The sequence below is a fragment of the Eptatretus burgeri genome, chromosome 3, assembly GCF_056783735.1.
Source record: "Eptatretus burgeri isolate ZD-2024b chromosome 3, Ebu_testis_v1, whole genome shotgun sequence".
In the NCBI taxonomy this organism is placed as follows: domain Eukaryota; kingdom Metazoa; phylum Chordata; class Myxini; order Myxiniformes; family Myxinidae; genus Eptatretus; species Eptatretus burgeri.
Genome location: NC_140963.1, coordinates 58,267,569 through 58,280,068, shown reverse-complemented (window position 1 = coordinate 58,280,068; position 12,500 = coordinate 58,267,569). Strand labels below are relative to the sequence as shown.

The 12,500-nt window shown below is 43.0% G+C and overlaps 1 protein-coding gene across 8 annotated transcripts in view; it reads right to left on the bottom strand.

The window, feature by feature from the left end:
* The window catches only part of BECN1 (beclin 1), a 97,482-nt gene that overhangs the window by 55,858 nt on the left and 29,124 nt on the right, over positions 1 to 12,500 (bottom strand). For all 8 annotated transcript variants that reach the window (XM_085873567.1, XM_085873575.1, XM_085873574.1 and 5 more), the window contains one exon: positions 7,691 to 7,817. In XM_085873567.1, coding sequence (XP_085729693.1) covers positions 7,691 to 7,814 — 124 coding nt within the window. In that variant the 5' untranslated portion in view covers positions 7,815 to 7,817. The remainder of the gene's footprint in view (positions 1 to 7,690; positions 7,818 to 12,500) is intronic.

The following is a 12,500-nucleotide window of genomic DNA, read 5'->3' as shown; positions in this document are numbered from 1 at the left end:
TGCCGGAGCAGGTTTTTAATGCCGAAGAGATGGAATTATTTTGGAAGAGGATACCATCTTGTATCTTCCTGGAAAGATCTGCTCCAGGTCAAGGTGGCTAAGGATTGTCTTACCCTTCTTCTAAGCCTGGTGTTGACTTTATGGTTTGAGTCGCTGGCTTGGGATCTTAGGGTCCTGAGTTTGAGCCCCATTGGCTGCTGAATTAACACCAGGTGGGGATGACTCAGCCTGTCATCTTTCTGAGGTCGGCGAAATGAGTACCAGTGCACTAGTATAGGGGCACAGCATCAGCAGCATAGTCGTGCCCAAACAAAATGATAGCTACCTGGCAGCCAAGCTGCCATACGCAAGAAGAAGACCCTTCTTCGATGTGGCAATGCAGCAGGAGACTTCATTCTGCTCTCGATGATCTAACAGCCACGGCAAGTTCTACATACACATATTTTGAAGCTGCACCCCCCCCTCCAACAGCATCATTAATCATCCTGAGCTAACTCTTGTTTTATATATTATGGCAGCGTGGAGTCCAAGTACATAAAAGTTCTTACACTCACCCACCTGGCTGTTTTGTAAAATTGAGCTTGCCTTTTTGAGATAAAGTTAATTGGATTTTAAAAAATAAACCTTTTCCGATCAATGCAAAACTTTATATACGTGATCGACTACTCAGTTTGAGTCGGGTTTTAAGTTTATGAGGTCATAGGTCACATGGTCGGGGAAACATAATCCCATTGAAAAAAACAAATGCTTTAACAATGTTCTTCCCCGAAACCGCTTCACTTCATATATATGATCAACTACCCTTCTATACGAATGAATGTCAGTGTGTGCGTGCGTGCGTGCGTGCCCTCCACAACTCCAAAATCATGAAACCCAGCAGCCTGAAACTGTGCATGCATACTAAGGGAATGCCAAGGTAGTGCATGAATGAAAATTAGGTGTTTGGGTTAATTCAAACACCCCTTTTTAAGATAATAATTAATGGCTTTATTTAATTATATCTTTATCAAGACGTTATCCTTGGTCACCTCACTCTCCATCACTGGGGTCTTAATTCACCAGGTTTTTTTTAGCTTGCTCAACAATGCCTCAACTCGGAAAAGGCTGCAATGGTTTCTTAACAATAAAGCACTCAAATTTTGTTTTTACTTTCCTTACTCATGTCATCGAATGCCTGATCTTCATACCTACGAATCGCTGTATACATCGCTTTTGTAAGCGCTATAGCTAGAGCCCCAAACTTTGCATTCACACGATGGGAACTCCAAGGAAGTGCATGAATGAAAATTGGGTGATTGGGTAAATTTCAACACCCCTTTTTAAAGATAATTAATAGCTTAACTCCATTAAAAGGCTTGTCCTTGGCCAGCCCCAATTCATCTTGTTGGGGTCTTAATTCAGCCTATTCAAAAATGCCCTGCCTTGGAAACACAATTTAATCTCGCAGACTAATTTAAGTATATAATCAAAATAATATATCAGATTTGAGAATCGCATCTCGTGGACTAAATAAGTGTCAAAATCTCGAGAGTGAAATTTGAAAATTAACGATTTTTTTATAACTAAGTGCATTTATTAAAGTAAAACATGAAGTTTAATTTTTTTCGACTGTTCAGATGATTACATTTAGTGAAGAAAAGATTAAGGAATGTGCAGAAAGTGTCATTTCATTGAGCACAACACCATGCTCTCTAACCTGCTTTTGCAATCCATGACAATGCAGTCCACAGGGGTGCTTTTTATGGCAATTACGTACGAAGTTTTCTTTTTAGCGTTTTGTGCGATCTGCTTTCATGACAAAATATTAATATAAAAATATACTACTAGTTGATTCAACATTATTAATAGTTGACAATTGCTGAAAACAGAGGTACGAAGAGAGCACACATGGACGTGGTAAAAATGACTCTCCGTGGGGTTTGTGTGTGCCTGCATGTGAGGTTGGAGGAACGTGGATGTGGGGGCATGCATGCCGGCAGGCCTTTGCCAGACAGAAAGCATGGGTTATAATTAATAAATGCACCCGGTTGGATATAGAACAGCGGTGAAAAAGAAAACGTTACTGTTTGGGTGCATTTAATGCCCTGGTACGCTGCCAACCCTCCCCTCATGCTACCTTCATCCCTTGCCCTCCCCTCATGCTACCTTCATCCCTTGCCCTCCCCTCATGCTGCCTTCATCCCTTGCCCTCCCCTCACGCTGCCTTCCTTCCCTTGCCTCCCCTCACGCTGCCTTCCTTCCCTTGCCCTCCCCTCACGCTGTCTTCCTTTCCTTTCCCTCCCCTCATGCTGCCTTCCTTCCCTTGCATCCCCTCACGCTGCCTTCCTTCCCTTGCCCTCCTCTCATGCTGCCTTCCTTCCCTTGCCCTCCCCTCACGCTGCCTTCCTTCCTTGCCCGACCCTCACGCTGCCTTCCTTCCCTTGCCTTCCCCTCATGCTGCCTTCCTTCCCTTGCCCTCCCCTCACGCTATCCTCCTCCCAAATCCCCTTCACTGCCATACAACCCTCCGGAGGTTGAGGAAAGGAAAGGGCGTCAAAGCATGCCTGAATTGAACAAATAAAAGCTAATTTTTAAACATTTGGAACTGCTGCTTGATTCAATTCCGCAATTTCTCTCAGGTGAAGAGATGTTTGAGCTTAATGTATGTGTACAAATTAAATAAAGGCACAAACACTGGTGTGACATTTTCGATGATTGAAGGAAAATGCCCTTCCTTCCCTTCCCCTTTCTCTCACGGACATCTATGGGCGGTGTCCAGGCATTGTTTAGTAAGACACATTTTAACATGCTGTTTTAATGGACCCAATTTTGTTAAATCCTGTACCAATGCCAATGCCGGCATAAGGGGACCATTCCCCCCCCCCACACACTTTCCCTCAAGTCCCCGTATCAAACGCATGCCGAACACACACCTGTCCCCTCCCTCCCATCATCTTCGTTCCCTCTCCCTCCCACATCCCAGAGTGTATGGCGATGTGGGGGAAAGCTCGTCCTCACCACACTTTCTCACTCTCACCCCTTTTCTTGTTGCCCTTCCCCTCCACCCCTCCCTCCCCCATCTCAATATTACCATCAGAAAAATGAAGGGTTGTATTTGCTAGTTAAAGTATATACCCAAATATAATTGCTGTTTTGCGGAACGGATCACCTGAATTAAATAACTGTTGAAATCTGGAGTGAAATCTGAAAATGTTAAGAAATTGGAGATGTTTATTTAGTTTTTGAGGGACGTCCCATTAACAATAGGCTTGCTATCACTTGCCAAATCAGCCGTTCCTTATTAACTGTTTTGTTGGAGTGCTTAAGCCACTTGGGAAGCGCCCTCCAGTAGAGAGCAGTAATACGCACAGAGTTTGTGCCCCGGTCCGGAGGTCAGTTTGCTCTCAGCATTTTTTTTGTATACCTTGTCGAGACTCGTATGAGAGCTAACACACAACGCACAGCAAGGGGGCATGAGACAAGAGGTATGGGAGTGGGAAGGACAAAACAGTGGGGAACAGAGACATAAGGAGATCTATGGAAGGGAGAGGGATGGGGTAGGGAACATGGGGAATACAAGATGGACATTACAGAGACTTTCAAGGAAGGAAAGCAGGGAATTTGAAGGAGGTGGGTTTGGGGTGGATTAACGGGGGTAGAAAAGATCGAGGATTTAGATGGGGGATGATAAGAGGTGGTGGTGAACAGCTCTTTTGAAGGCCTGGAGGGAAGAATGGGATTGAACAGAGTTTGGGAGTTTATTCTAAAGGTTGGGAAAAAGAGGAATAAAAGAGTGAAGGTGAGCAGTGATTCGTGATTTTGGGAGTTTTACCAGAAGGGAGTTGTTGGCGGACCTTGAGCGTCCTGCGGAAATATGGGAGGAGACAAAATCGCAGACAGAGCAGAGGAGGGGGGGGCGAGACTGGAGAGGAGATGGTAGAAGACAGAAAGACCACCGACCTGCCTGCGGTGAGAGAGTGAGAGGCCCAAAGACTGAGCCTCATCGCGGGAGATGCCAATGATCCGAAATTCCTCGGTTTCCACAGTGTGAAGCCGAGAAAGGTGGGAAGCAGGAGCAGCAGCCCAGATGGGAGAGCAGTAGTCCATCAGGCTGCGGACGGAAGCTTTGTATGTGGTCAGGAGCTCAGGTTGGCCGAGGAAGGACTTTGCACGATGGAGGATTCCCAGTCGGCGACTGGCTTTCGAGGCCAGGTGGTAAATGTGGCTTTCCCAGGAAAGATCATGGCAGATAGTGAGACCCAGAAGCTTGAAAGAAAGGACTTCTTCCAGAGGATTGTTGAGAAAGTAGATGGGGGGGGGGTCCAAATGGTCCTTTTGGAGAGACATATTGAGAGTGAGATTTGTCCGGATTGCAAGACATGTTCCAGGTGTTGGACCAGTTTGTGATTTTACCCACATCTGCAGTGAGCAAAGAAGCTGCTGCTTGCCAGTCTGAGGGATGACAGATGGTACAGCAGAAGGTGGAGTCATCAGCAAAGATATATAGAGGATTTTCCAGAAAGTCCGTATTTGAACCTTATTGCTAAAACGCTTCATTTCTGATACCTGGATTTTAACCCCCGTTCTCAAACATGCATTCTCACGTGCAGGTCATGAAACAAATTGAGGCAAAGGGATATATAATGGAACAGATTTCCAACATCGACGAGACGGGATTATTCTGTAAGATGATGTCATCTCATACCTTGGTCCCCAAGCAGGGAAGATAGTGGTTCAAGGTAAGTTGATTTAAGGATCATGTTACTGTTCTCCGTTTTGGGTTGTGGCAATGCTGCAAGCGCCTTCGTCATAAAGCTAATGCTGCTTTTCCGTTTGCGGAATCGCCTTCCCCACTCACCCTTTCCCTGCTCACCGCCCCCCCCCACCTCGAACAGCATCATCCTCAGCTACGTCTTGCATTTTCTATTCATGGCAGAGTACAGTACGAGTATGGAGTACATTTACAATCACCCACCTCACTTTGTTGTAATAAATTAAAAAGGTAAAAGTCATGTGTTTTTGTTTAATTTACACCGTATTTATTGTATTTACATGTTTATTTCAATGTTAACATGCATTATATACATATTTATGTGTTTATTTCAATAGTAATATGTTTATTTCTGGCTGCCGTCAATCTTCCTCGATATTTCCCCGAAGTCGAGGAACTGAACCTCTGCTTTCCCATTGGTCCTTGGTTTCCACGATTACGATTATACCATTATCAACTATCGCGGAATTTTCCAGGAACCTATCCCCCACGATCTTGGACAGTTTCCTGGGCATTATCAAGTACCCATGGGGATAAAAGTTTGACAATTAAAACATCATCGGTTCGTGGTTTCAGAGAAAAAATTTTTTTTAAGGGTTTTCCTCAATCCAATATGGCTGCCAAACCATGTGACCTATGGCATCATTGTTTTGAAACCTCTTTCCACCTGGGTAGTGGATGATATATTTGAAGTTTCGCATCGATCGGTGGAGTGATTGCAAAGAAAAATATTTTTAAATGTTTTCCTTCTATCCAATCTGGCTGGCAAACAGTGTCAACTATGACAACATACTGCTCAAACTTTATTCCTCATGGTTCACATTTTTGTAAACGCCCACATAGAAATCACTGCTTGCAGTTACAAGTGGCAGTTCTTGGGGTCGACTCGCCATGAGAAATATAGTTTGATAAAAAAATGACGCAATAGGTTTGATAAAAATGAGATTAGAAGGGGCGACATGGGATGGCATCATCAAAGGAGAACATAGTCATTGGAACAAGCTTCGTTGGGTAGCTGGTATAACTGGTCGAAGTTATAAGCGGCAGTTCTAGTTAACTTTATAACAGTTAGTCATTACAAACTTAGCTTGGAATCAAAGTTTAATTTCATAACTGGAATTCAGTGGGATTATAACATTAGGGGGCATTTAATTGTACTACTTTTGCTGGCAAGCATGTAACCTTTCAGAGCTATAATTTGCAGCAAGAGTGATTTTGCCAATTTTATTAAATCTTTTTTTTCCACCCTTATTTTTATTTTTTCATTGGTGGTTTTTCCCGGTTTACAGGATAATACATCAGCTCTTCGCATGAAGGCATGCCATCGGTACTCTTCTTGCAATTTTTCTGCAATTTGACTTGTAAGAAAGATAAAATCAGTGTTGTTCAATCTGCAAAAACAGAGACTTGGCAGGGTATATTGACAGGGAATACAGTGCACGCAGGAATACAAAAACAGTAGATGTGGTAAGTTGATTTGAAATGAGCAAACTTCACAATCCACATCTTGAACCATGACATAATGGCCTGTATTTGTCACAAGAATGATGCAATTGACAAAATTATTTTGTTGCTGCAGTGAAGATAATTCATAACCTCTTGCATATTCTTCTTCTCTTAAACCCACCCATAATGCATGTAGTAATCATGAAATGATTTTTATCAATTCCCATCAAAGGCATAAAACTACGCTAATTCACTACTGTGAAGTGTGTGTACAACGCCTTGCCCTGCATGGCCCATTCTGGGATGAAGTATATTATGGTTGATGGAATTAAACAAAAGGGCTTTGGCATATACCACTTGTTATTGTGCACAGAAAATGGCCTTCAATAATCGTAATACACACACACGGTTGAATCAGTAGTCGAAGGACCAAAGCATCACTGCTGTTTCAACCCTTTCACCTCAACACGGCTCTGTCGGAGGAGGCTAACAGCTTGGAAAATGCCCCTAACCAATCGCAATACACAAACTAGATGGTATTCAAGAAATACTTACCCTGCATAGTCAATGGTTTTGGAGATATAGAGGTGCAACGTTTTTCTGTTTTTCCAAGATGGCACCTGTACTACATGACCTATGATGTCATAATTACCATCAACATATTCTACAGGAGGAGCCGCTCATATTCTGAAAATTGTGTCCATTGGACTAACAGTTGCAGAGGAAATTTTATTTTTCATACTGATCAGATCAAGTGTTGTAATTGTCGAATGACATCATAATGAAGGCACCAATGACATCATCATCAACATATCTTATTCCCCATTAGGAATACTTGACAATAAGCCATGTTTCAATTTTTTCTAATGAGTGGTTTGGGAGATATAAAGGTGTAAAGTTTTTCCAAGACGGCGTTCGTACCACGTTACCTATGACGTCATAATTATGAATAAAAAAATTATACAAGTGGAGGCACTCCTATGGTAAAATTTCATGTCAATCGGACCAACGGTTGCCGAGAAAATGAATTATAACAATGCAGACACGCACGCACGCACGCGCACCACATGCAACCGGATGCCTAACCCTGCTTTGCGCTTCGCGAGCGAAAGGTAACAACAGAAAACAGGAAGCATTTTCACAACCTCAACAACATTTAAAAAAAAGAAAATAAACAGCAGGTGATTCAAGTTGACTTAGAAGATCATTAATCGTTCATACTGCATCAACATCGGAGATATTTTTCAATGCCAATAAATGGTGGAGCTCCTTACCAAATGAATCCGATGCGGCTAAATCCTGGGTCAAATACTCAATATCATCGTATTCCATCAACTCTTCAAAAGAACACCAGTTATGAATAGTTAAGTCTTCATATTCCCACCCCCCCCCCCCCAACACTCACTCCCCACCATTTGTGCTGCAATGTGCATCATCTCAAAGAACTGAATTTATCTGAGCTGGTACAGAATTTTGTGAAGCTGGAAAATGCACCTGAGAGCTCTGCAATGGTAATGGTGTCCAACGTGTTGAAAGAGGTATCCAGCTTCAGAGGCTGTCCACATCGCTGGCAGACGAAGCTCACATTTGCCATGGAGGTCGAGCCTTCCATGTTCATGGGCTGTGAATGATTCAGTACAGAAGTTAAGGTTTCAATAAAGATTGGGAGGCAAAGAAATAACAATCAAACAAAAAGAAAAAAGAAAAATGAAAAGATCTCTTTTCCAAATAATGACCGTTGTGTTTGTTTCTAAATCCAAAATTCAAGAGCAATTTGAAGATGCCATGTTTTAGCAATTCAAAAGTGTCACATCAAAATAATAAAGAACGATTTCCAAAACCAACAATAACCAAAGGCTAATGCTATGTATCTATTTAAGCATATTTTAAAAGACAAACTGCACTACTATCTGTAACCATGCCTCAAAATGTCTATTACAAGCCATGTAAGCTCAAACATGCGGCTTCACATGGTGGCAGCGAGGCACATAGGCCTGAACGCTTTGCTCAGGAGACGTGTGGTTAACTGGTCCTTCCGGTCACATTAACATGACATACGGATTCGGACCAGTCATCACAACACTATTTTATTATCAGTACGTATTTTGTAGATCTTCGAAGATCCACTCGACAAGCCCCATTCTTCCAAATGTGCGTGAATATAAAATGTTCTCCATACAGTTGTAAAATTATTACTTTTCTTGTCAATAGGAACAACATGTGTTGCGTTTGAAGCCGTTTCAAAAAATGTTTCCGGATTGTTTAATTGAACTTTTCTCAAATCAATCTCTCCTTTTTTTTTACATGTTTATCTGCTTCCTCTAACCATAGAAACATTTGTCTGGTATTTTGTACTTATAAATTTGTTCTCTCATCTATTCACTCAGTCAGTCCAATTGTTATAAGCTCCATTCCTTTATTCCAGTAAATCCTTTTGTTACCTCCACCACCAAAGGTGAAGGAGGTTATGTTTTCACCCCTCTCTGTCTGTTTGTTTGTTTGTCTGTTGGTGTGCAGGATATCTCAAAAAGTTGTGGACGGATCTGGATGAAATTCTGTGGGCAGGTTTGGGTGTGTGACAAGGACGAACCGATTAGATTTTGGTGAAGATCCAGATCCGGCTCCTAGAATTTTTAAGTGATTCTTCACCATTGAGAGATCGAGATTGAGAGATAGGGATTTAAGAGATTCAAACGTTGTGCACGGATTCACACGAAACGTGGTGGATATGTTGGGTGTGTGACAAGGAGGAATTGATTCAATTTTCAATCGTGATACGAAAATTATTTGATTTTTTTAAGTGATTCTTCATCATTGAGAAATTGGACCAAAACAATATTAAGCATGAAATTTCAAAAATGTATTGGGCCCGACATGTTCTACTGGATCAGGCATTACATGGCAGAGGTATGCGCTCTACCGAGTGTCCTCGTTTTCTCTGTAATTTGGACATTTTGTGAGTAGTGCATGTAATTTTTTTATCTTTCACTATTCTGAGATCACCTGGTATGGTGTGGATCTTTAAATATGGAAGGTTCACAATTACAATGTGTGGTTTTCAAATATTTATCTACGTATATAGATTGTGCATTTCCTGATTGTTGAAGACCTCTCCCCTTGCACTTTGCAAAGTATACACAACCCTTGGTGATTCTTTCCATGATAGCATTTCTGGAAGTTTACACCGCACCTCCTTCTGTTGCAGTATTTTCTCAATATTGATAATTTCTACCCCTTTGTTATCAAATGTAATTTTGATGTCATCATCTTTTCCCCTTGTTTGTTTCCTTTACAGGAGCGAGGCTATGTAAGAACAAGATATGGCGGTGCAATGCTTGCTTGACATCATCAAGGGAAGAACCAGACAAAACAGCCTCTGGAAGTTGGTTCCATAGATGGGAGAAGCGAGGAATGAAAGAGATGGCGCACAGTCAGCATGGAAGTATAACCAGAAGGAAGTTACTGGTAGAATGCGTGCCTCCTGCAGTTGCTGGGGAGGTCAGAGGTGTCAGAGAGCAAACGAAGCAACGTTGGAGAATTGTGTTTCAGCTGCATCATGGTAGATTCTAATAATTTTGAGAGGTTTCGATTCCATCAAATGCAGAAGAGACAGATCTGAAACTGAGGTGCCGTACTCCATTCAGCAAATACAAGGAGAGCAGTGCTCCATTGAGCGATGCCAGACCAATGCCTTGGAAACTTTGACTACGATAGCACTGATTTTCCTAGGAAAGACTTGGATCGACAGCGGTGCCCAGTCTGTGGCTGGCTTTGGAGGGCAGCTTCACAACGTCGTGGTTAGCACAGGAAAGGTCATGGCTGATGATGAAGCCTAGAAATTCAAGAGACTGAACCTCTTCCAGTGGACATAGATTTCTCTCAAGTACATGCTATGCTCCGCCATATCCACAATGACTTCCATGCGTGGGATTGGGGGTTCCTTTTTATCATCCTCTCAAAGAAATCTGTGAATCACTTTCCAAACTTCTTTCATTTTATTTATTGATAAGGATTCTACCGTTATTTATTATTGTACAAATGTTCGATTTGCTAAGATATAACCAATCATTTATGATTTGTTGTGGTGTGTCCATAACTGTTTATGTTCATAATCATGTAGTCTGTTTCTGATAATCTCTTGGTGAAGACACACATTACCGTAATGTCACTCACGCATTCGGACCAGAGTTATCTGGACCGACCGTGACCGCAACACTATTTATCAGTCCAGGTTACTTATTTGTAGGTCTTAGAATGTCAACTTGACAAGCATAATTATTCCAAAGAAAAAACAAACTTTTTTGCAGAAATTTTTAAAGAAAAATGAGTGGGCATTATACGACCCAGCCACTGTGGTTGCACAAGTTGGTGCACTCTCAGCGCCGGTACAAAGCTCGGATAAATGGGGAGGGTTGCGTCAGGAAGGGCATCCGGCGTAAAACCTGTGCCAAATCAATATGCGGATCATAAACCAGATTTCCACACCGGATCGGTCGAGGCCCAGGTTACCAACGACCGCCACCGGTACTGTTGGCCAGCAGGGTACCGGTGGAAACTGTGTTACTGCTGGGCGAAGGAGGAGAAGGAGAGGGGGAAGGCGTGTCCAGAGGCAGTGGGAGAGGAGGAAGGGTAGAAGTATGGAGGTGAGAGTTGGAACTTTGAATGTTGGTACTATGACTGGCAAAGGGTGAGAGTTGGCTGATATGATGGAGAGGAGAAAGGTAGACATACTGTGTGTACAAGAGACCAAGTGGATGGGGTGGAAGACTCGGAGCATCGGAGGTGGTTTCAAACTGTTCTACCATGGTGTGGATGGGAGGAGAAATGGTGTTGGGGTAATCCAGAAGGAGGATTACGTTAAGAGGGTATTGGAGGTGAGGAGAGTGTCTGACCGAGTGATGAGTGTTAAGTTGGAAATTGAAGGGGTGATGATGAATGTTATCAGTGCATATTGCCAGCAAGTGGGGTGTGAGATGGAGGAGAAAAGATTTCTGGAGTGAGTTAGATGAAGTAGTGGAGAGTGTATCCAAGGAAGAAAGAGTGGTGATTGGAGCGGATTTCAATGGGCATGTTGGGGAAGGGAATAGAGATGATGAGGAGGTGATGGGTAGGTACGATGTCAACGACAGTAATGTGGAAGGGCAAATGGTGGTGTATTTTGCAAAAAGAATGGAAATGGCAGTGGTAAATACGTATTTTAAGAAGGAGGAGCACAGGGTGATGTACAAGAGTGGAGGAAGGTGCACACAGGTGGACTATGTCTTAAGCAGGAGATGCAACCTGAAAGAGATTAGAGACTGTAAGGTGGTGGCAGGGGAGAGTGTAGCTAGACAGCACCAGGTGGTGGTTTGTAGGATGATTTTGGTGGTAAGGTTGAGGAAGAGAGTGAGGGCTGAACCAAGGACCAGATGGTGGAAGCTGAAGGAGGAAGACTGTTGCGTGAAATTCAGGGAGGAGGTGAGACAGGTGTTGGATGGTGGTTAAGAGGTGTGGGACGACTGGGAAACTACTGCAGAAGTGGTGAGGGAGATAGCTAGGAAGATACTTGGTGTGACATCTGGACAGAGGAAGGAAGACAAGGAGACTTGGTGGTGGAACGAGAAAGTACAGAAAAGTTTAAGGAAGAAGAGGTTGGCGAAAAAGAAGTGGGATAGCCAGAGAGATTAAGAAAGTAGACAGGAGTACAAGGAGTGGCGGCGCAAGGCGAAGAGAGAGATGGCGAAGGCTAAGGAAAAGGCATATGGCGAGCTGTATGAGAAGTTGGATACAAAAGAAGGGGAAAAGGATTTGTACCGATTGGCCAGACAGAGGGACCGAGCTGGGAAGGATGTGCTGCAGGTTTGGGTGATAAAGGACGCAAATGGGAATGTGCTGACGAGCAAGGAGAGTGTGTTGAGAAGGTGGATGGAGTACTTTGAGGAGCTGATGAATGAAGAAAATGAGAGAGAGAGAAGGTTGGAAGAGGTGGAGATAGTGAATCAGGAAGTGCGGTCGATTAGTAAGGATGAAGTGAGGACTGCTATGAAGAGGATGAAGAGTGGAAAGGCGGTTGGCCCAGATGATATACCAGTGGAGGCCTTGATAATATTTAGGAGAGATGGCAGTGGGGTTTTTAACCTGATTGTTTAATAATATCTTGGAAAGTGAGAGGATGCCTGAGGAGTGGAGATTAAGTGTACTGGTTCCGATTTTCAAGAATAAGGGTGATGTGCAGAGCTGTGGAAATTACAGAGGGATAAAGTTGTTGAGCCACACCATGAAGTTGTGGGAAAGAGTAGTGGAAGCTCGGTTGAGAGGAGAGGTG